This window comes from Coregonus clupeaformis, chromosome 1 (genome assembly GCF_020615455.1).
Source record: "Coregonus clupeaformis isolate EN_2021a chromosome 1, ASM2061545v1, whole genome shotgun sequence".
NCBI lineage: Eukaryota > Metazoa > Chordata > Actinopteri > Salmoniformes > Salmonidae > Coregonus > Coregonus clupeaformis.
The window spans coordinates 91,850,149-91,875,534 of NC_059192.1; the positions used below are offsets into that span (position 1 = coordinate 91,850,149).

The window sequence follows — 25,386 nt, forward strand, 5'->3', positions numbered from 1 at the left end:
CTTTCTGAGGGAGGTATTATTAATAGGCATTGAGTGCTATAGGACATTTATGTAGTGTCTGTCTCCATTTTTACATATGACAACGTGTTCCTGGGATATATTGGTTATGACCAGGGAGAAGCGGGTGGGAGGGTTGTCTCATGCGTTACGTTCCACAGATTTATTAATACATCCGGTTTATGCATGGTGCTCACGTTACACTTGCGTCATACTAATTTGTCTTATGTTTCCCTTCTTTTTCAGCAAATCTGTACAGTCAAATGTGGACAATATTTTGGTGAGTCTTCCTTGTCATAAAGCCTTTAACCACAATGCATGCTCTGTTCACAATTGTTATACTTTTCCCCCAATATTTAAGGTATGTTTTTGACTTGAATAAGGTAAGGTACATTTAGGTTTCTGAAATGTAATCTCTGTGCTTCTCACCTCCTCGCCAGTGTCGTGAGACTATGTTAAAGGATGCAGCATTGAGATCTACTCTGTCTGTAGTATTTAAGCAGGTGGTCCCATGTTTGACTTATTTATACCACACTTGATGTCAGAGCTGAAAGTAGCCCCGTTATGAAACAGTTTGCTGACAGCCATTGCTGACCAAAAAATACTGCTCAGTCCTGTTGAATGATCTCACTGAAACTCCACTAACCCATTTCATCTTACATAATGAGTCCTATAGTTATACTACACAGTATTAGGCTCGTAATGGTCTCCAGAAGATGGGATGAAATGATTTACCTCGTTGTGCTTGGTGTTGTAACGAAAACAGTGGTCATGTCCCTTTGTCGTGTAGGCCGTCATTGTAAATAAGAATTTGTTCTTAACTGACTTGCCTAGTTAAATAAAGGTTAAATAAAGGTTAAATAAACAAATAAACAATTGTCATCACTTGATCTTTTTAGACCTTTGTGTTTTTGCTCATAGGTTCTGGACTTCAACTGAAATTCAGTCAACCACGGTGTGATTGAACATTAATAATAATAATAATATGCCATTTAGCAGACGCTTTTATCCAAAGCGACTTAGTCTATCATCTAAAACCCAACTTGAGATACTTGAACATAACTCAGTCAAACGTTCACACAAATCTCCTATTGACATCTGCAGCACATGGTTTACCTGAAAGTTCAAGATGTTTACGTGTGTTCATGTGAGGATTTGGCCCTATGTACTGTAATTGACCAAGTATAGAAATATTATGCCCGTCAATAGAGATGGGTGCTATACAACACTGAGGTAAGATCCAGTGCATTGCCATTCCCAGCAGGAGAGGCAGGAGACTGAGCAGAGGTCAAGGCTACACTCTAGTTACTCTGGGAAACCTGCTGTGTTTATTTTACTCAATACTGCAGGCTGGGCTTCAGCTTGTCAGAGGTGTATCTTACCAAGAGGTATGTTGAGGATAGACGGCTAGACCTGTCAAAGCAATCAAATCACCCACCACCACTGCCACATTGTAGCCTACGTTTTGCACTCAGGCTACACATATAAGGAGGTCAACGAGTGTTTGTCCTCATTGACCTGCCTTGTCCCTCTCTCCTCCTCAGTGAAAGGGGACCACAATCCCAGTGGTTAAAGTCTTGTCTCGTGTACTGTTAAGTGCAGAGTACAGAATCCCTGGAGCCCCAAAGTTTCACACAAATCTCCATGTTCGTGGCAGGTGCCAGAGTCAGCAATACACGCATGAGCTCCCGTACTCCAGTCAGCTTTACAGTGCTAAATGTTGCAATCTCACACGCCACCTTGCATCAGCTGCACTCATTAAAGGTTTATGCCTTCAGTTGTATTCCACAAGGGTCTCTGTTCTCTTACGTTGTTCAATTCCGACAGACTTTATTTTATTTTCCTCTTAAGGATTTCTAGAGGACATGGGAAAGCACTAGCGTCTAATATTAACCCCACTCTCTCCCTCTGTTTTAATTTACAGATGTTGAACGTGTCAGCGGTGGTGATAAGTAGAACACACATCAATAATGAAACTTGTGTTGATACTCTGTGGTTGTTTCCTGCCTCAGACTGTGTCTTATGGAGATGGGAGAATGCTCTCTGGGGAGAGATGGCCGTTTTAGTCTTTCAGTGGAGTGAGTGGTGTAACCCATCTCTGTGTGTTTGCTGAATCACTAATGCCCACACTCCACTAGTAATGTCTTAATAATATTACTAGTCTTCCACGATCAGGGTCTGCATGAGGCATCTCTTTCTGGTGTCTGGCCTCATCTCAAACTGATTCTGTTCAGATGTCCTCAGTTAGCTGCCCTTTGTGTGAATATTCATTCGCCAGTAGAGCTTTGGGTTTAGTTGGAAGACTCAGAGACAGGTCAGTGGTTCTTGTGATGTGAGAGAGAGGTCGTCTGCCAGGTGGTTGAGACAGAGTAGATAACGTACAGTAACAAGCCAATGTAACCAGAGGCTTAACCCGTTTCCTCTAACAGCTTTCAGTTTCTCTGAGACTCATCACAACCAATCAGGTTTTCCCTTCATGTCTAGCTCATTCTCCTAAATGGTATCAGACTCGGTAATAATGTTGTTCTGTTGATGTTGTTGGTACCGAGGGGACTGATATACGATTAGGGATGGTGGTGGATGGGTATTTAACATTGGCCGTGTGAAGGTGCAGGGGAGTGTAGACTGTCTGCTGACACTGACTCATTTAGGATTGTCATCCGAGTGTGTACACTTGCCCCTGCCAAGGGTGCTGTTTGCTGTAGTTTGTAGGGTCTTCAGACTCAGGCCAGTCAAAGTGCAAATGGAGTTCAGAGATGTAAGGTCTATGAGTGGCTGAAGTTGAATGACTGCAGAAGTAGGGCTGGGCGATATATGGAACTAATTTGAATGTGTGTTTTAGTGCGATGTTCCAAATGCCTGTATCACAAGAATCGAGATGTATATATTTTTCAGTTTTTATGAGCATTTTGTCTTTTTGGTCTCGTCTCCTTCGCTCCTTCTCTGCGTGTGCACTGTGCACCTTCCCACTCCCACACAGACACCAAGCCCCTCCTCCTTCTGTGCGTGTGTGCACTGTGCACCTTCCCACTCCCACACAGACACCAAGCCCCTCCTCCTTATGTGCTGTGTGCACTGTGCACCTTCCCACTCCCACACAGACACCAAGCCCCTCCTCCTTCTGTGCGTGTGCACTGTGCACCTTCCCACTCCCACACAGACACCAAGCCCCTCCTCCTTCTGTGCTGTGTGCACCGAAAGATCTCTTCAACCTCTCTGACAACAAGCAGTTTCAACTTGCTATTTGCGTTTGAGGTTTGGTCCAACAGAATTGGTCGATTTCCCCTTCTAACGATGACCTTTTATGTCTCAACTCTCAAAATGTAGAACAGAGCAGACCCTACTAAAACTTTGATACTGAACTAATTACCAGTGGTAATGAAAGTAACCATGGCCAACAGTGAGGGATCTTGGACACCCAAGCAGTGATGACTACTGGTATCCATATACAGTAACAGTCAAAAGTTTGGACACACCTACTCATTCCATGGTTTCTCTTTATCTTTACTATTTTCTACATTGTAGAATAACATATGGAATCATGTAGTAACCCAAAAAGTGTTAAACAAATCAAAATATATTTTGGATTATTCAAAGTAGCCACCCTTTGCCTTGACAGCTTTGCACACTCTTGGCATTCTCTCAACCAGCTTCACCTGGAATGCTTTTCCAACAGTCTTGAAGGAGTTCCCACATATGCTGAGCACTTCTTGGCTGCTTTTCCTTCACTCTGCAGTCCAACTCATCCCAAACCATCTCAATTGGGTTGAGTTCAGGTGATTGTGGAGGCCAGGTCATCTGATGCAGCACTCCATCACTCTCCTTAGTCAGATAGCCCTTACACAGCCTGGAGGTGTGTTGTGGGTCATTGTCCTGTTGAAAAACAAATAATAGTCCCACTAAGCGCAAACCAGATGGGATGGCATATCGCTGCAGAATTCTGTGGAAGCCATGCTGGTTAAGTGTGCCTTGAATTCTAAATAAATCACTGACAGTGTCACCAGCAAAGCACCCCAACACCACCTCCTCCATGCTTCACGGTGGGAACCACACATGCAGAGATCATCCGTTCACCTACTCTGCGTCTCACAAAGACACGGCGGTTGGAACCAAAAATCTCAAATTTGGATTCTTAAGACCAAAGGACAGATTTCCACCAGTCTAATGTTCATTGCTCGTGTTGCTTGGCCCAAGCAAGTCTCCTCTTCTTATTGGTGTCCTTTAGTAGAGGTTTCTTTGCAGAAATTCGACCATAAAGGCCTGATTCACGCAGTCTCCTCTGAAGAGTTGATGTTGAGATGTGTCTGTTACTTGAACTCTGAGGTGCAGATAATTGCCTATTTCTGAGACTGGTAACTCTAATGAACGTATCCTCTGCAGCAGAGGTAACTCTGGGACTTCCTTTCCTGTGGCAGTCCTCATGAGAGCTAGTTTCGGTATAGCGCTAGATGTTTTTTTCGACTGCACTTTAAGAAACTTTCAAAGATCTTTAAAATGTTCCGTATTGACTGACCTTCATGTCTTAAAGTAATGATGGACTGTTTCTTTGCTTATTTGAGCTGTTCTTGCCATAATATGGACTTGGTCTTTTACCAAATAGGGCCATCTTCTGTATACCGCCCCTACCTTGTCACAACACAACTGATTGGCTCAAACGCATTAAGAAGGAAAGAAATTCCACAAATTAACTTTTAACAAGGCACACCTTTTAATTGAAATGCATTCCAGGTGACTACCTCATGAAGCTGGTTGAGAGAATGCCAAGAGTGTGCAAAGCTGTCATCAAGGCAAAAGGTGGCTACTTTGAAGAATTTCAAATATAAAATATATTTTGATTTGTTTAACACTTTTTTTGGGTTACTACATGATTCCATATGTGTTATTTAATAGTTTTGATGTCTTCACTATTATTCTACATTGTAGAAAATAGTAAAAATAAAGAGAAACCCTGGAATGAGTAGGTGTGTCCAAACTTTTGACACTTACTGTAAATATAGTTGAGAATATGTGTTGGACTTTGATTATAGTCTGGTTTGTAGAGTATTTGGAAAACATTGACTTGCCTTTACTTCTACTTTGGAAGTGTGCTGTGTGAAGTAGTGGGGCTTGTCTGGCAGCAGCAGGGTGTGATGTCCTGTGCTCCGCAAGTGAAGGACCACTAGGAATCATCGCTCCTTTGTCTGACAGAGGGTGTGTAACGTAGCCCAGCGTGTCTGTTTTCTCTCTTCCACTCCATCAGACTCTCGTTCTAAAAAGGAGAGTCCAGTTGGCTCCACGACGTCTGTCTGTCTGCGAGCCATTTTTATTTACCCCCCCATCACTAACGCTGCTCAGTGGCTGATAACTTTAGCCATTGGTGCGCTCCCATTCCCCTAGCAACAAAGAGGCGAATAGAAAAGACGGAGGGGCGAATGCGTCTATTCTTATAAACCAATTGAACAGGGGTGGGGGGCAGTGTGTTGGCAGTGTGTGTACGTACGCAGTGTGTGTACGCTGTGGCTATGTTCGGCGGGGGCTGCTGACCACTCCGCTAGCAGAGGCCAGTTCAGGGGAAAGGGTTAACGGCAGGGGATTTCAGTTTAGCTCACAGTCTGCCGGCGCTGCGCACAAACCGATCCCCCAGCCCCGCTGATGGCTGTCTGGCTCTGTGCACTCATGCTGTCAAGACACGCTTGTCAGCATCTCTGTGTGGTGGTGTGTGTGTTTGAGTGTTTGTCCCCTCCCTGCTATGGCACCCAGAGCTTCTCTTTATGATCATGTGTTGGGTGTTTAGCTCTTTTCCATAACGTTGGTGTCAGAGATGCTGCTCTGGAAATGTTGGCTGTCCACTGCAGTCTGCACCACAATGTAAACCACTGGTCTGGTGGTCTGATGTCCCCTAGCATTGGTCTCCTACAGCAGACACCATGAAAACAAAAGCTTGTTTACGTGAGCTTAACTGCCCGCTCTGCTAGCCCCCGGATTAGGTATTCCTCGGATTATTGCTACCTCCGATGACTTCCTCTATGGGGGGTTGGGTGGGTCATTAAAATTCCATGGGACTGTCTGTATCCCTTCTGCTTTTAGATGTTGTGGTCTGTCAATCGGTCTTGAAAGTAAATAAACATCATTATTAATTTGTGTTTGTCTCTGATTTAATTAAATTTTTTGAGATAACAAGTAGGTGCTAGAAAAAACAATCGCACCACATGTTGGTTACTGTTTTAAAACTGTGATTATTGTGTAGTAGACAGAGGCACCATGGCCCCTTCAGATGAGGATGTTGTTTTTGGGTGCTAAAGCTCTACTACGGTGCAGCTCATCAAGAATCCAGAACGTGATGTGTGAGCCCCCTCCTCCCTGCAGGGCCCTCCCGCTCTGTGTTGGAGAGTTGTGCCTGGAGCCAAAGTCTCTCGTCTGCCGCCTTCTACTCCAGCAGAATTTAAATCACTCCTGCCCCGCCCTATCATCTTCCCTATTCCCTTTGAAGCAGCTAGTTGGAGAGGGTTGTTTGTCGTTTGTAGCTCTGGGCCCAGTCATCCTCCAAACACTGAACTGGGTTGGGTTCAACTAGCACCCACCATCCATTGTAGTACTGGGGTAGAGAGAGGGTGAGATATACAGATTGTGCTTTTATTTATTTTTCGTGCCTGTGTATGAGCCAATGTGTTTCACAGCTGAGCTTAGCTGTGTGTGTGTGTGTGCGTGTGCATGCGTGCCAGCACGTTTCAAAGCTTGTCTGTGTGATTGAGGGGGAGGTTTAAGCGAGAAACAGTGAGTAAGAGTGCAAGTGTGATCCAGTGCTTGCTTGTTTGTTTACTGTTGTAAGTTGTACTTATCTGTGGCATGTGTGGCCACTTGTCGTGCTGTTGTTGTGGTGCTAATGCACTGCCCAGGCGGTGAGTGGATGTGGTCACTGAGCTGTGGAGGTCAGATCAGATCATGGCGTGACACAACCCCAAAGACCCTATGTCATGACATCTGTGAGACCCAGTGCTGCACATGCCAGACCCTCTGCCCCCGCGCCAAAACCCTGCAAACACAAATACCAGATTTAGGCTACCTCATCATCTCCTCTGTTTTGGTGGGGACTTTTTGGCATGCTGTCCAGTCACTCAGTGAAATAGCTTCCAAATACTGAAACCATTCTCTCAGTTAATGTTTGTTGATGTGTTGTAAAACATTGGGTAGCTGGGCTACACCCCTAAGGCATCTGTGTGACACCCTAATCATCTGCATTCACATGGAAAAGTCTGCCTCCAGCATTATTTGGCTAACCGTAATGAACTGTCTAAAAGCAGTCTGTTTGTTAGGTTAGCAGGTATCAGTGCTTGTTAAAGTCATAACACTGACCCACGGTAGCTGTAACAACCCCCTCTGGATATTGCAGGGCTCCATCACCTCGTATTTATCCTAATGTTCCTTCAAGGTATCTGTTAGGGTGTTTTCACATATAGTCCTCTTTAAAAGAACAGATATCATATGTCTCATGTTGTCTTCTCACACTATTCAAACCCCATAATCTAATTATGAAGCTCTCTTAGCCTATAGATCACATATTTCAAACAAATAATCTGAACTAAAAACTCCACACATATTTTGGTATTTCTGTGCATCCTTAACAATCAATATCCCAAAAATGGCACACGTTTTTCCCGCGAACCTGCACATCATCATCTTCTCTCTTTTGTGGCACCAATGTGAGAGGGTTTATTGCAATAGTCTAGTGTGTGGTGTGGGAATAATGACAAGTGAACCTGGGAACTTTAGTGTTCACATTGCCCTAAAAAAGGGAACCGGACAGTCGGAATTCTAGCGAACCGAACTCAGACCACCTTTCGAGATGGTCTTAGTTCGGTTCGCGTCAGGGACTCTTTTGAGGGGCCTGAGTTCCTTTGGAGTGTTCACACTGCACAAAAAATGTATTGAACTGCACTGAATTTCTTTTTTTGCTGAAAGGGACCAAGTGTGAAAACATCCTTAGGAGCTCTCAGTGCAAACCCACACACACACACTAACCCTCTCCCCTCGATGGAAACATTTGTTTGATCTCATTAAGAGATTTCCTCATGGCTTTTGTAATTGCGGCAGGGATGAGGACCCCCTGTGTTGATCTTTAACACCCTGTGGTATTTACTGCACACACACACAAATGTTTTAGAAATGTTCAGAATCCATGAGGTTGAGTGTTTCTGTGTAATTTTGTTTATCCTGACACTCGTCCACATTGATCTTAGCTCGAGCACTGTTTATCAGGATGCAGCCAGGATCCTTCTGAACAAGACCGCACAAAGATCAGTGGTTCTCTCTGCAGCAACTTCCAGCCCTTTCCCTATCTCTCTGATTTTATAATCTCTCCTTTACGTCCCTAATCTCATTTGCAGGATCATCCATGTTTTTGTTTTCTTGTGGCGGGGGGGGGGTATTTGTTCCTGAACATTGTTTGTTGTCTTTTGGGGTTTTTTCACACACAGTTTTGAGCTATAGTTTGTATCAGAGTTTGAATATTTGTTACATTGTATTTTTTTCATTTGGTCCGGTTGGTTTCACATTACCAAATGTCAAATGAACTAAAACTCCTAAACAAAACCATGTGTCCATGCAAGTAATTTGTTTATTGGACAAAAATGCGTTGTTTCGTGCGCTCCCGGGTGCGGATAGTGTTCAAACTAGTCCAACCGAACTAAGGGGGTTGTTTGAAATGGTTGTTTTAGGTTTCACTGGAACTGAAGAGTCTTTGTCTTACATTTCATAACTGTTTAATTTACATCTTTACACTGATGGTGCCTCAACGAGTCCTACGTTGTACAACTAAACACTTAGCTTTCTGTGTTACTACAGCAGAAACAGAGAACACCTGACTTCACTCAGTGGAGAGTAGACTAAGAATGGACCATTTAAAAAGGAAACGTTTCTGTATTATTCATGCTCTTCTAGCTGGAGTAGAAGGTAAACTGTCAACCTTTGTGGAACGCATTTTAGTGGATTATTGAAGTAGTGAGAATTAAAAGAAGCATTTCCTTTCTCATGGACTGGACTGTGTTTGGCCTGAGAGAGACATCAGTCAAGCATGTTAAGTCAGTGGCGTGATAAAGACACTACCATGAATACTACTCCTCCTCCTCTTCCTCCTCCTCCTACCCTACTCATCACAGGGATGACAGAACAGAAGAAAAAAAATGGCACTTGAAAAAAACCATGAACCTATTTGTTATCTCTCTTCTTCCCTGTGCTCCGCTTTTACAGCAAGATGTGGAGAAGTTTACAGACATCGAGAAACTCTACCTCTACCTTAAGTTGCCTTCTGGTCCCAGCAACAGTGAAAAAAGGTAATTGATAATTATTTCATTTGATTGAACAGCGTTTGTTTTGTGTCATGTCTGCATGCATGCAGTTCCATGCCATATGCACATGACTTAGCCTAATGTTGATGATCTACCCCATTATCCATTAGCCTAGTAGCATAATATACAGTGCATTCGGAAAGTATTCAGACCCCTTGACTTTTCCCACATTTTGTTATGTTACAGCCTTATTCTAAAATTGATTACATTGATTAAAACAATCTACACACAATACCCCATAATGACAAAGCAAAAACAGGATTTTAGAAATGTTTGCTAATTTATTACAAATAAAAACGGAAATATAACATTTACATAAGTACTCAGTACTTTGTTGAAGCACCTTCGGCAGCGATAACAGCCTCGAGTCTTATTGGGTATGACGCTACAAGTTTGGCACACCTGTATTTGGGGAGTTTCTCCCATTCTTCTCTGCAGATCCTCTCAAACTCTGTCAGGTTGGATGGGGAGCGTCGCTGCACAGCTATTTTCAGGTCTCTCCAGAGATGTTCGATCGGGTTCAAGTCCGGGCTCTGGCTAGGCCACTCAAGGACATTTAGAGACTTTTCCCGCAGCCACTGCTACATTGTCTTGGCTGTGTGCTTAGGGTCGTTGTCCTGTTGGAAGGGGAACCTTTCGCCCCAGTCTGAGGTCCTAAGCGCTCTGGAGCAGGTTTTCATCAAGGATCTCTCTGTACTTTGCTCCGTTCATCTTTCCCTCGATCCTGACTAGTCTCCTAGTCCTTGCCGCTGAAAAACATCCCCACAGCATGATGCTGCCACCACCATTATTCACCGTAGGGATGGTGCCAGGTTTCCTTCAGAGGTGACGCTTGGCATTCAGGCCAAAGAGTTCAATCATGGTTTCATCAGACCAGAGAATCTTGTTTCTCATGGTCTGAGAGTCCTTTAGGTGCCTTTTTGGAAAACTCCAAGTGGGCTGTCATGTGCCTTTCACTGAGGAGTGGCTTCCGTCTGGCCACACTACCATAAAGCCCTGATTGGTGGAGTGCTGCAGAGATGGTTGTCCTTCTGGAAGGTTCTCCCATCTCCACAGAGGAACTCTGGAGCTCTGTCAGAGTGACCATCGGGTTCTTGGTCACCTCCCTGACCAAGGCCCTTCTCCCCTGATTGCTCAGTTTCCCGGGCGGCAAGCTCTAGGAGAAGAGTCTTGGTGGTTGCAAACTTCTTCCATTTAAGAAGGATGGAAGCTGCTCTGCTCTTGGACCTTCAATGCTGCCTAAATGTTTTGGTACCCGTCCCCAGATCTGTGCCTTGACACAATCCTGTCTCTGAGCTCTACGGACAATTCCTTCGACCTCATGGCTTGGTTTTTGCTCTGACATGCACTGTCAACTGTGGGACCTTAAATAGACAGGTGTGTGCCTGTCTATATATGAATTTACCACAGGTGGACTCCAATCAAGTTGTAGAAACATCTCAAGGATGATCAATGGAAACTGGATGCACCTGAGCTCAATGTCGAGTCTCATAGCAAAGGGGTCTGAATACTTATGTAAATAAGGTATTTATGTTTTTATTTTTAATACATTAGCAAACATTTCTAAAAATCTGTTTTCACTTTGTCATTATGGGGTATTGTGTGTAGATTGATGATGTTATTATTTAATTGATTTTAGAATAAGGCTGTAACGTAACGAAATGTGGCAAAAGTCAAGGGGTCTGGATACTTTCCGAATGCACTGTGGATGTTCTGCACCCTATACCATCCCCACATCTATTACAATGGCTGTCAACCTTAGCTTGGACTGTTTTTATGTAAAACTCTGCTCATTATGTTAAACTCTCTCCCTTAGAGAGCAAATAAGCTTTGGCAGTTTCTTTAATCATTGCATTGATTGATTTGATATTGATTTCCCACATAGGACTACAACGTGTGTGTGTGTGTTCTGATTGAAAGTCCTTACTTAATAACTTGTTAATAACGTCTTTCCTCAACCCTTCACATTTTACCTTTTTGCAAAATATGTGTAAATGTATGTCTTGTATTCTCTCTCGTGTATATTTGATCTGTAACACACACACACACACACACACACACACAACACGCTTAATTCCAAATCGACCGAAGCCCCTACTCCCTAGGAATGTGTGTAGATCTAAATAGGATTGGATATGTATTAGGCCTAAGGAATACTGTTATAGCTTTACCTTGCCTTCTGATAGGCTAAGAGGAATTTCCCTATATTACTTGAACTTATCCAATCCTCTCACATCTACAAAAGTGTCCAGGGGCCCGGGAAGTGGCTTGAAGTTAGTTTAGGATCAGGTGACACACACTGCTCATTGATGTTGTCATTATCATACCTTGATTGAAAAGCAATGATCAATTCCTACTTGTTCTCCACATCTAATCCTCATCACCTCCACCACCTCAACCCCCCAACACTGCACACGATGCCCATCAGGACTGAGAGAGGGTCTGCCAGTCCTGGAGAACTCTCATGGTACATAAACCTCTCTCACTTAAAACACAGAGACATGGGGGGGATTTGTGTTGGTTGGATTTGAAAAATGGGGCGGGAAAGGTAGATTCGGCAGTCATGTTTTTTTGTGATTGTACTGTAAATAACCTATTTTCTCCTGCTTTCTCTAGCAGTGATCAGAGCTCCATGTCATCAAGCCGCACTCAGCAGATGCACGCGTTCAACTGGATCCGCAATCACCTAGAGGAACACCCAGAAACCTCTCTGCCCAAACAGGAGGTCTATGACGAGTACAAGTGGGTATCTGACTGTGAGAAATGGGACATAGGGAAGTGTGAAGCCAAGGGGACTTTGCCCAGCTCGGGTCATTTTCAAATCACTAGCACTGTTAAATACAAACAGAAAACACTGTCATCCTGTTTTGATGTTCTGGAAACGGACACCACACCAATTTAGAAACATATTGATACACTGTGTACAGCTATTTAGGGTGTTTGGAATACCTGACAGGTTAAATTCCATACCAGGTGGAAATGGATGGATTTACTTTTGAATTTGATTTCCATGAACACTTGACTTCTAAGAGGTTTCACAAGAACAAGGTACACATTTGTATGGCAGTTTTATTTTATGACGTGAGATGCATGTTATGAAAGTACATAGCATTTGGCATTAAGCACTGTTACTAAAGAAATAATCCTTTACCGTACACTGCCAGCTATGAAGGATCTACATACTGCCAGCCAAAGCACCAATATAGATAGATGTAGAAAGCATGGGAAAAGATGTGCACCATGTGTTGGTAACACTAGAACGGAAAGTCTGAAACAGTCATTGAAATGCTATGTGACTGTTACGTAGCACACAGTTTGACGTCCTCATTCATTGCAAATGAAAGTACTAATAATGGTTCTGATTTCTTTGGGAACGTCTTCACCCAGATGTCACTGTTTTTGTGTGACTCTTTATTTGATACTGTCTTTATTTGATATTTAACATTGTTTATTTGTTTTACTGAGATTTCCAATGCCTTGTTTGTCTGAACTTTACTTACCCCTGACGAACAAATGTTTACTCTCTGTCTGTCTGTCTGTTTCAGGAGCTATTGTGACAATCTCTGCTACCACCCACTGAGTGCGGCGGACTTTGGAAAGATCATGAAAAATGTATTTCCAAACATGAAGGCACGTCGACTTGGCATGAGAGGAAAATCAAAATATCCTTCACTGGAATGGTTTGTAGCGAACAATCTGGCCTCTCTGGACTCTGGTCGCAGAACATCTGTTGTCTCAGTTCATGGAGACTCTAAATATAGAACTGAAATGAAATCAAATAAAGCGGCCTCTGCCTGGAGAGCAGTAGAGTAGGACAGAGACACTTAGGGGAATCACTGTGTACTTGACCTTCAGGAAACAATTTGTGAAATGTCTTTTCAATGTCTTTTCCATGAGATCACGACTCTAGACTTGGCAAAGCTACAGTCTCCAATGAGATTAGTGTCTGTTAAATTAGTATAGTGACAAATGAGTTTATTCTTATTTTGTTGAGGTGGAGTAAAAAAAAATAATAGTATAATATACATTTACATTTTAGTCATTTAGCAGACGCTCTTATCCAGAGCAACTTAGTGAGTGCATACATTTTATATACTTATACTTGCATATGCATGCACTTTTTATTTTCAATGCGGAGCCTTTCTGAAATAGACCTTGTTTTTATATGGCGGTTGCAATAGCAACTGAAACTCAATATGAGCGCCCAAGTCAAATCAGACCAAGTCAGAACATCTTGAGCTGTGGCTTGCTTAGTAATCTATATCTCTCTTTTTAAATGAACTATTTTCTGTTTCCAAATGTAATACACACTCTACGAAGGTACAAGTTAATTCAAGATCACACTCTTGGACCTATTTGTCTATATTTTATTATTTGTTTTGTGTGAGAGAAAGTGAGTCATTCATAACTGTGCTATAACTCTGAGTAGCTCTTTGCCTGGTTGCGTGAGACACCTCCTAAGTGTCTGTAAGTGTTCAGCAGGGAGCACCTGCTGTCACCCTCTCACACCAGCGTCTGATAAAAGGCTAGCTCTCACCACAAATCCATACCGCCTTATTTTGGGCAGTGGGGTTGGTCACAGCATGAAGGTTGGAGGGGGAAGAGAAGGTTCAGTGGGAGTGAGAGAGGCCTGAGGGGCTAAGGGATTAGTAGTGGAGTGACTAGAAACTGATGCTGGCTGGGAGATAGCTGTTTTCAGCTTCGGGTGAGAAGGCTCTTCCTCAGATCCGTCTGTGGGTGACAACTGACCTTCTGCCCTGAGGCACGTTTCTTACCCTATCCTGTGGGGCAATCCCAGTCTCTCAGTGCTAGAATGGTCCCTGAAGCACTAATGCCCTGCTCTTTACAGACAAACAACCAACACATTTTAGCACATCCATAAATTAACTCTTAAATGTTTGACCGTTCAGTGTTTTTGACCTTAACCCCTGCTCACATACTGCTATAGTGGACTGAGGAAGAAAGCCTTTGTCCACATGCCATCTTTACCCAACCTGGAGTTACATAAAACAGGGGACGGGGTAAGTTATCTGTACGCCTTCCTCTCTCAAGGTCTTTACCTTACTTAAATAGATTTTCAAGAAAATAAATAAATAAGCATGAAAGGTTTGCCTAACTGTAGTCCAACCATAACATAACTTTATTTAATGTAATGTGTTAAAGGACCACATTTTGAGGCTTCATATTGAACTGAAAATGATACAGGGATATATACGACTATAATTCCTAATACCTGTACATGTGTCTGTGTTGTGCTTCAGTGTGAGGTGCTGGAGCCCTCAGGTCAGCTGTGCAGTGCGGATGAGGAGGTGCGCTCTGCGGCCTGTGGCCTGGTGTGTGAATGGGCCCAGAAGGTGCTGAGCCGCCAGTTTGATGCTGTGGAGGACCTGGCTCGCTTCCTCCTCAACAGCCACTACATCGGCACCAAATCTGTGGCAGCCCTCACGGTCATGACTGGTACACCAACAGGTGACAATACAGTGCATTCAGAAAGTATTCAGACCCCTTGACCTTTTCCACATTTTGTTACGTTACAGCCTTATTTTGAAATTGATTAAATGTTTTTTTCCCCCCTCATCAATCTACACACACTACCCCATAATGACAAAGCAAAAACTGGTTTTTAGACATTTTGCAAATGTATTAAAATTAAAAAACGGGTATCACATTTTACATAAGTATTCAAACCCTTTACTTAGTACTTTGTTGAAGCATCTTTTTTCAGCGATTACAGCCTTGAGTCTTCCTGGGTATGACTCTACAAGCTTGGCACACCTGTATTTGGGGAGTTTCTCCCATTCTTCTCTGCAGAGCCTCTCAAGCTCTGTCAGGTTGGATGGGGAGCGTCGCTGCAAAGCTATTTTCAGGTCTCTCCAGATATGTTAGATCGGTTTCAAGTCCGGGCTCTGGCTGGGCCACTCAAGGACATTCAGAGACTTGTCCCGAAGCCACTCCTGCGTTGTCTTGACTGTGTGCTTAGGGTTGTTGTCCTGTTGGAAGGTGAACCTTCGCCCCAGTCTGAAGTCCTGAGCGCTCTGGAGCAGGTTTTCATCAAGGATCTCTCTGTACTTTGCTCCGTTCATCTTTCCCTCGATCCTGACTAGTCTCCCAGTCCCTGCCACTGATAAACATCCCCACAGCATGATGCTGCCACCACCATGATTCACCGTAAGGATGGTGCCAGTTTTCCTCCAGGCATGACGCTTGGCATTCAGGCCAAAGAGTTCAATCTTGGTTTCATCAGACCAGAGAATCTTGTTTCTCATGGTCTGAGTCCTTTAGGTGCCTTTTGGAAAACTCCAAGCGGGCTGTCATGTTCCTTTTACTGAGGAGTGGCTTCCGTCTGGCCACTCTACCATAAAGGCCTGATTGGTGGAGTGCTACAGAGATTGCTGTCCTTCTGGAAGGTTCTCCCATCTCCACAGAGGAACGCTGGAGCTCTTTCATTGACCGTCAGGTTCTTGGTCACCTCCCTGACCAAGGCCCTTCTCCCCCGATTGCTCAGTTTGGCTGGGCGGACAGCTCTAGGAAGAGTCTTGGTGGTTCTAAACTTCTTCCATTTAAGAATGATGGAGGCCACTGTGTTCTTGGGGACCTTCAATGCTGCAGACATTTTTTTAGTACCCTTCCCCAGATCTGTGTCTTGACACAATCCTGTCTCGGAGCTCTACGGACAATTCCTTCGACCTCATGGCTTGGTTTTTGCTCTGACATGCACTGTCAACTGTGGGACCTTATATAGACAGGTGTGTGCCTTTCCAAATCACGTCCAATCAATTGAATTTCCCACAGGTGGACTCCAATCAAGTTGTAGAAACATCTCAAGGATGATCAATGGAAACAGGATGCACCTGAGCTCAATTTCGAGTCTCATAGCAAAGGGTCTGAATACTTATGTAAATAAGGTATTTCTGTTTTTAAATTTTTAATACATTTGCAAAACCTGTTTTTGCTTTGTCATATGTGTAGATTGATGAGGGAAAAAAATTAATTTAATCCATTTTAGAATAAGGCTGTAACAAAATGTGGAAAAAGTCAAGGCGTCTGAATACTGTCCGAATGCACTGTATGTGTTGATAGTCAAACTTCAGTCTCATGTATGATGAACAGTGAAAGGTTTCCATCTAGTGGCAGCTTCTTCTCAATGACCAGCTATAGTGCATTTACATACCACCTCCTGTCAGTCCCTAAAAGCCATCACACTAGGCATAGACGTCAATTCAACATCTATTCCACATTGGTTCATCGTCATTTCATTGAAATGATGTGAAAACAATGTTTATTCAAGCAGTGTGTGCCCAGTGGGATTGTTATGCTTTCTGCAAAATAGAAGCTGCTCTGCCTAGGAGGACCATGGCAATTTGTTTACCCAAAACATGTGTTAACCTGTTTCGGTCTTCCTCTGTCTCCTCCCTTTTAGGAGTTAAAACGCCGCTGCAATTCTCAGCATTCGCCCCCACAGCTGAAGCCCACTCCTTCCAGCCCCAAGTGAAGACCCTGCCCTCTCCCTCCATCGATGCCAAGCAGCAGCTCCAGCGGAAGATCCAGAAGAAGCAGCAGGAGCAGATGCTGCACTCCCCCCTCCCCGGAGAGGCTCAGGCCAGGCGGGCTGACGTGGGCACGCCTGGGGTTGGCTCCATTACCTGTAGAAGCCCAGCCCTGCTCTCCCCACATCCCACCATTGGCATTGTGGTAGCTGCAGTCCCCAGCCCCATTACGGTAAGCTAAGCTTGTATTCTACTTCTGTGTTTGTCTAAGCTTACTGTATATATCCCACTGTCTTTGCAATGTTCCTGTTACTCGTCTATACAAGCGATAACTTTGTGTTGCCTATATCACATGTGCAACAGAAGCTATTCATAACTTTTACATCTTGATAATACTTTTTTGTGTCTTGTTTTGCTTTGCTGTATATGCAGGTACAGAGGAGCAGGCAGCTGATGTCCCCCAGTCCTGTGGGAACATCGGAGGGCAAGATTCTGCCTGTCAACTTCCAGGTGGTGACCCAGTCAATGCAGCCTGTCAAGTGTCCCAAGACCCCTCAGAACATCTCAGCCAGCCCTGTCGGGGACCGCTCTGCCCGACACCGCTATGCCCAGATCCTGCCTAAACCCTCAGCTACCAGCGCCATCACCCTGCGCTCGCCCCCCACCCTGCTCATCACCAACAGCCCCATCAAGACGGTGATGCAGCCCACGCCCCACGTCACCTCTGTCAACGTGGTCAAGATGACCACCATATCCCTGGCTCCCAACTGCAGCACTACAACCACCCTAACCAACACCACCTTACGGCCTGCCTCTGCTGGCATGGGCAGCACTGTGGCCCTGGAGGAGAGCAGGCCCAGCCCACGGGCCAGGAGTGGCTCTGCAGCCCCCATCCTGTCCCCCTTAGCCAGGTCAGGCCGGGCCACCACCACCCCTACCATCGACATCAAGATGATGGAGGGTGAAGCCATAAGTGAGGGCAGCCCGGCCCTGGTTGCTAGCCGGCTTACTATGACTGAGGAAGCTGCAGGGGGCCAGAGGGCTGGAGGGGCTGTACCAAGGGCTGCCAGTGTGCCCACACCTCACACTAAAGGCTCCCTGGGACTGGAGGCAATGGCTGGAACCAAATGCAACGGAAAGTCCTCTTTGAGCAACAACACTGTGGCAGCTACAGCTGGTAGCAATAACACCAATAACGAAAGCACTTTGTATTTGACGGTCTCCAATCAGAATACCAGCACCACTCTGTCACCCAATGGCGGCACTGTTGCTACATCACTCATCGCCTCCAAGAGCCCCAGGAAGCGCCCAGGCGTCGGCCCAGAGTCTTATCCCACGCCTGTCAAAAGGGTCTTCATCTCCCAGCAGCCTGTTGGGGGCTCCGATGGTTACAGACATGGGATTGGTGCAGGAGTGAAGAAACTCCCCAGGGCAGGAACCCCGGTCAGACCTGAAAGTGCACCAGCCATCGGCAAAGTTACTGTGAAACTGAACTCCACTGTCCCAACTCGAATCTTGTCACTCTCTGATTCCCCCATCGGAACCAGAGGCTTCCAGACTGTTGTCAAACCACAGAGCTCCGTGCAGAGAAGAGACACTCCGACCACCATGGACACTAGCAGCATCGGCAACGTTAGTGCCCCAGTTGGTCATGCACGAAATTCAGCACCAGCAGCACATGACGGGTAACATGCAAGCCATGCCCAACAACTCTGCCCTACTGGAGCAGTCTGCTGTGAGTGACCTGAGGAACACCATGTGGGCTGGGGACCAGCTGGAGGGAGGTAAGCAACAGCATCAGGCCTACGCCCAGCAGATCACAGAGCACAAGCAGGCATCCACCCCGATCATGGAGCCCATGGCCATGATGGGCCAGGCCCCAGCCTCTAGCCAGGTCTCCATGCAGACAGACATGGACTACTTCCACTTCAATGATGACGATATGACCCAGGACAGCATTGTGGAGGAGCTGGTGCAGATGGAGGAGCAGATGAAGCTCAACAGTAGTCTGCAGGCCTTCGGAGCTGACGTGACGCTGCAAGGCCATCAGTCTATAATGCAGGGCAACATGATGTCGTCCAACCAGACAGTGACCTCTTACTACCAATCAGTACACAGCAGCACCACCCCCATCCACACCCCCACCCCTACCCCAACTCCCACATCCACCTCTGAGATGATGGGAGGAGGCCAGGGCCTGACCAGGGAGAGCCCCTGCTCCCGCATAGCCCCCACCACCCCGGTGGACAGTGCCCTGGGGAGCAGCCGACACACCCCCATCGGCACTCCACACTCCAACTGCAGCGGCAGCGTGCCCCCCAGCCCTGTGGAGTGCAGGAACCCCTTTGCCTTCACGCCCATTAACTCCAGCATTACAGGCTACCACGACGGCAGCCTCGTCTCCAGCAGCCCCGTCAAGCCCATGCAGAGGCCCATGGCTACTCACCCAGACAAGGCCAAACTGGAGTGGATGAACAATGGTTACAACAACAGTGGGGGGAACTCCATCAACGGCATCAGTATCCTCCCCAGCTATCAGGACCTGGTCGACGACCACTTCCGAAAGCCCCATGCCTTCGCCATCCCTGGCCAGTCCTATCAGTCTCAGACGAGGCACCATGATGGACACTACGGCCGTCTGACACCCATCTCTCCGGTGCAGCAGCAGGCAGCCACTATGGCCAACCTGAACAAGCAGGAGGGCTTTGCTGTGCCCGCCCCTCTGGACAACAAGGCCACCAGCACATCCTCAGCAGGCGGGACCTTCCGCTGTCGTAGTGTGAGCCCTGCCGTGCGCCAGCGAAACCTGAGTGGCAACCACGGCCTGCAGAACATCCCCCGAACAGTGGTGTCCCCCTTCACCTCCCCTGTGACCCCCGAGATGATCAACATCATCGCCAACAGCCATGGGGACGTTAGTGTCAGCAGCATGGCACAGAGGAGCCAGTCTGTGCCTGTCAACGTGATGATGCAGATGGAGGTGCTGCCCATGCAGGGCCAGAACAACAGCAAAAAGATCACCAACGTGCTCCTGAGCAAGATGGACGGGGACAGTGACGACGCGGTGCGGGGCCTTGGCATCAACAACCTGCCGTCCAACTACACAGCCCGCATGAACCTCACCCAGATCTTGGAGACCACGCCCAGCTTCCCCAGCAGTGCCAACCACCAGAGACTTCCAATGCTCAGAATGCGTACGAATTTCAGAAGCCCGGTTACCTCATGAAGAACTCAAGGAACGAACAGATGATTCTCTCAGCAGGTGACAGCCAAGCACAATCAGCTCCTGGAGAACAGCAGCAGCTACAAGAGCACAGCAGCAGCAGAGCCAGCCTATGCTGCTGGCCCAGAACCTTCAGCAGCAACAACAACAACAGCAGCAGCAGAGCCAGCCTATGCTGCTGGCCCAGAACCTTCAGCAGCAGCAGCAACAGCAGCAGCAGCAACAACAACAGCAGCAACAACAGCAGCAGCAGCTAGATTTCAGCACCACCGTTAAAGACCTCTTAGCGGACGGCAGCCTTACTCCTGGCAATCAGCTCGTGGGACAGGTGTCAGAACTCAACGCTGTGGGGTCTGATTTTCGACTGACCTCTGACCTTTCCAGTAGCATCAATGACCTGAACAATTTGGACACAAACCTTCTGTTTGACCCCAATCAGCAGCAGGGACAATATGAAGACTCTACACTGGAGGAACTGAAGAATGATCCGCTGTTCCAGCAGATTTGCGGCGAGACTGCGAATTCCAATGGATTTGATTGGCTGGAAAGTAAAGACCAGCCCACAGTCGGGTTAATGGGTTAATATGGGCTTTGCTTTTATTTCATGAGGGTGAAATTGTTTATACGTATTGTTTTTTTAAAACCTTCTTTGTAATTATTCACATTGACATTGTATAGCACACTGCAACACTCTGGATACAATGACTTTTGTCCAGTCTAAGTGCCAGGCTGAACAGATATTATCACTCTTACAAATATGCTGGTTTTCTCTCTCACAGCTCATCGCTGGTGCTGACTCATCCATTTCTCCCTCTTCAGACATCATAAAGTCATTCAAGAGCATTTAAATCAAGACAGTAGAAGAACAAGTATTTGTACCTTTTCAGAAGGACACATAGAGGATATAAAGAGATGAAGAGATCTCTTAAAGACTGTATCAGTTTTGGTTCAGGAGCTGTTGACTAAATGGAGAGGTTTGGCAAATAATTGGCAACTGTTCCTCCCTCTGTAAATTGTTTTACTTCCATGGAAGTAGATCTGAAGATAGACTTTATCAGACAAATCATTTGGAACTGCTTTAGAAGCATACTGTTGTGCAAGAATGTTAAATGGGGTGTATGCTCACCTAATATGCCCCTGTACATCTCAATTAAGAGTTGAGATACCTAGGCTATTGTATGTACAGTACATGACCTTGAGAGGGCATTTGCAGTAGCATGCACTAGTACTAATGTTTCTCATTGCCATTTCAAGTCTCCTTAAGGATTGCAGGTGCTTCCAGGTGCAAGACAAAAATATACCAAAATCAATCAATGGTTTAAAAATTATGATAATGCCCTTTTTAGTGTAAAAGCTGTTTGAAAAGACCGCCTGAAATTTCAGCCTGTTTTGGTGGGATGGAGTTTTGGCCTGGCTGGTGACATCACCAGCACATTAGTTACAATCACAGTAAGGTAGTTCATTTTTACCCAGAAATAAATTATGATATTGAGATAACTGCGTTGGACCTTTTAACATTTAATTGTTTGCAATGATATTGAGGCAAACTAGTTCCATTCTCTCAGAATTTGAATTTTTAGTAGTAGGAAAAAGGCAGCAGTTTGAAAAGAGAATGTGTGACTACAGAATATTATTCAAACTATAGATTTAAAGCTCAAGATATACTATCTGTATACTAAACTTGTCAGAAGATGTCTGATTGTCAGTTTTGCTGAAACGTTATGCAAACTTTACAAATAAGATATTGACCACTCAAATTCAAGTGTGCATGGTACCAAAAATTTAGGCTAGGAAATCGAAATTTGAAATTGATTGATATTACTATGGCTTTTCGCCTTTTCAAATGTCCTCTCAAGTCCCAGTAGTTAATGCACTTTTGAGTACAGTGAAACTGTGAGAGCAGGTAGCTGAGGAACAACAGATGTTATCTGTTAGTTGTCATTTTCCAGGCTTGCTTCATACATGATATTTTGCCCTGAATGCTGACATTCTTACTGTAGTTGAGCTCCCCAGTCCTTAGTGTCAAAAGGAAAGGAAAATGATTGCTTTGTTTGGAATAGTATGTGTTTATAAGACTTAAAACAATCATAATAGAGACCTGTAATGGGGATAGCTTGCACTTTTGTGTCTGCAGAACTAAAGGAAATGGGCTTTAAGATGGAGCTCAAAGGACAGTTAAATATTGTATTAAACAGTATGTAATACAGAAGATTACCTTTCTCACCTCTATCAAGCTTTTTAAGACTTGTGTAGGGCATTGGTGGTTTTTTATTTATTTAACTTTGACTATTTGGCAGGTATCATTTTAATTAACAGAAATATATTGATTTAAGCAAGGAAGTGAAGGAATATATTAATAGGAATTTAACCTTATGACACCCCTATACCAAAGTGTATTGACTGGAGGAGACCCTGCCCTGTTTCAGTCGTGTATCTATTTGGGGAAAAATGACTTTATCCTGGTTCTGATTTATTTTAAAACTATGCATTTTTTTACTTCTCAAAGCGGCTGCTACTGTCAAAGTAGGTTACTGCAGGTTTATGTAAATGTATGTAGTTTTTCCCTTCTCTTTTTATTTGTTTCATATGTGTTACATACATTCAGTTAACAATGTGATGGATATTAAGTAATTTAGATTAAATTAAATCTGATAGTTTTCCTTCTATGGTAAATCCAAAAAGTTTCTCCCAAGGATTTGGAAAAAAATATTATGCCATTGGATATTCAAAGTCATTCCTATAAAAAGGCACTAAAGTGCATAATTGACTGTCATACATTGAAAGCTATTCCCCTTACATTAATCTAGATCCAGTAGAAAATAGAATATTTGAAGGAATACGGTAATACAGAATTACAAAAACATTTGTATAAATTGTAATTTTCTTCCCCATGAATAATGTTCTTGTTGAGTTCATTAATGCACTGCGTTTTATTCTAACAGTGAAGGGACGTGTTTCACCTGGAGACATAAAATGGCATTTAGTGGTAAAGTACGGGTCATCTACTACAGGTTTAAATAGCTTATTGTATAGTGAAGAACAGTGTGTGAATAAGGCATGCAACATATGAAGGGAATAGTGAATTTGCCAGATCCTGTGGTGGTTATGGACTTTTAATCTTCTGAGCCTTATATCCATACCAAAGAAACTAATTAGTGAGAGAGAAAAAAACATTTAAATAGGATTTTTTAGAAGAACCCACAAATTCCCAGTCTTTTGACTATTTGCCTGACAAAAGTCAAATACCTTTTATATGGCCATTTGGAATTGTCCTTCTTTCAGGTGGGATGGTTGAAACTAATATGAGGAAATGTTGAAACTGACAACTGATCTGTAGCACTGGAAAACATGCTGAAAACCACACTACTGTTCTGGTTTATAAAAACCAATGTAGCAGGACAATATTGGGGTTAATTCAGTTGACTGTTGTAAGTGTTCCTCTCTTTTTAACCCCAGTTTGTAAATATCAAAGCTCTGACACTGTATTGTTATAATCTAAACTGGTTCTGTGCACCTGCACCCTCTGAAATGCTATATTGGTGATTTTGGATCAGGAGCCAGCTAAACTGTGCTTGTGTGTTTGGCCGCTGGCGCCCTTTCTTGTACAGATAAGGCCGTTTTTTTTCTTAGCTTGGTGTTTGTATTTTGTTTGCTTCCTGAGATTTATATTGGTTGGCTTTTTGCTTCGAGTGAGAAAATAGCATGGGTATTTAAAAAAAGTATTATATATTAGCAGGTTGCATAGCTATCTTTCTCTGACAAATTTTGTGTCCAGAACATTGCAATGGACACCGGAATGTCATGGTTAAATTTCAACAAGCTTTGAAGGTTCATGTTATTGCACTAAACGTTTAATGAACCAAGGCTTTGGCACCTCTGTTTAGGACATGCATCAATTGAAGCCTCCTAAATATTTTTTTAAAGAGCTTAACTAAGTGAAAAAATAATTTAGAGAAGTGTCAATCAAGAAATATGAGAACGCTAATTGTCTTGTGTAGCAATGTACATTAATCTCAATGAGATACAGTTTTTACTTCATTCTCATACATGAGAATATAAAACTCAATTTAAAGAAACATTTTAAAAGAAAATATTCTGAAATAAATCTTTCACCATGTTAATAAATGATATGTGTGCATGTTTGTAGAATTCTATTGTACAGAGTATTTGTAACCACTTTGCTGTAATTCAGGATTGGTCCTGTCAATCGGAACAGAAAGGTATAGCGACTCACAAGTTACTTGCATTGTTTGATGTTTACTAATTCAGATCCATATTTGTTCTGTATGTTCAGGTTTTGAATCCGTTCTGTTTATCTGGATGTTTTTACTTTTTTTATGTATCTGTGAAAAGTTTTTTTCAGAAACCATTGAAAATAAGCACTGATGTTTGTACTTAAATGAAGACAAACCCTGTCTGTTCTTTAAGTGCACAGGGGCAGCTGAGTCCTGTGCTGTACCTTTCACAGACCTGGTATAAAGTCCCTTTAACCCTCTTCTTCATCTATACCTGTAGAAAACCCTATGCCGTGTTGTTGTCTAGTGTACAGCAGACCGTACAGTAATTTGATAAAGTTGCTATAGCATTTCAGCAAAGTTTCTTCTTTCTTTTTTAATTGAAAGTGCTCACTGATGTTGAGATTTTTTTTAAGGGTTTTAAAAACCAATAAACTTTTTTTTAAGTACTTGAATATCTTGGTTTCAATCGTTGTTTTTCCCCCCTCTACATGCATTGTCATTCCCTTCACTCTGCTAGAATCTTCTGGTTTGGTCCCACAAAGGTTTCATCCCCAGAGCTGACTGAAATATTTACTTTACTGTTAATCACACTTTTGGTATTCATTGTCATTTTCCTCACCATAGCTTATTACGTTATTCAATATGAAGCTAAAAAGATATGGTGTGCCAAACAACACATTCCATAGATCCTGTATCTATTCTAGTTGATTAAGTCACATGAGTGTGGAAGACTATGGTTTGAACTGATTTTCTCGAATCCTGTTCCATAGGGGTTATAGAAAATGTTGCAGTACCACAAAATGAATGGAACCCCACTTGTGGGAAGTGTATTCCCTATTCCCAATTATGGTTTTTGTACATTTTAGCATTTTAGATGTGAATGTGGTGGTGATGTTCCAGAGAGTGGCTAATCTGTAAACAGTCTGATGCAGGTCATGATAGGGAAACGATGGCCATTTGGCATCACTCGCACCATCTGTCTGATAGATTTCAAGCCTCTGCTGATGAGTTGGCTAGTAGAAGAGCAGGAAAAAATGTCTGCTTCTAGTCTTTGTAAACTGTTTATTGCCCCTATGCTAAGTTATATACACTGAGTGTACAAAACATGACAGACTGAC

The 25,386-nt window shown here is 44.0% G+C and overlaps 1 protein-coding gene across 1 annotated transcript in view; it reads left to right on the forward strand.

Annotated features, from left to right (window-relative positions):
* Positions 1–24,720, forward strand: part of rfx7a (regulatory factor X7a) — a 37,660-nt gene extending 12,940 nt beyond the window's left edge. The window contains 12 exon segments of the mRNA XM_045223426.1: positions 244–277; positions 9,223–9,305; positions 11,749–11,787; positions 11,937–12,062; positions 12,866–12,982; positions 14,257–14,341; positions 14,582–14,789; positions 16,741–17,039; positions 17,240–18,449; positions 18,451–19,983; positions 19,986–20,089; positions 20,266–24,720. Of these exon segments, the coding sequence (XP_045079361.1) occupies positions 244–277; positions 9,223–9,305; positions 11,749–11,787; positions 11,937–12,062; positions 12,866–12,982; positions 14,257–14,341; positions 14,582–14,789; positions 16,741–17,039; positions 17,240–18,449; positions 18,451–19,983; positions 19,986–20,089; positions 20,266–20,613 (4,186 nt within the window). The 3' untranslated portion in view covers positions 20,614–24,720.
* Positions 24,721–25,386: the final 666 nt, after the last annotated feature.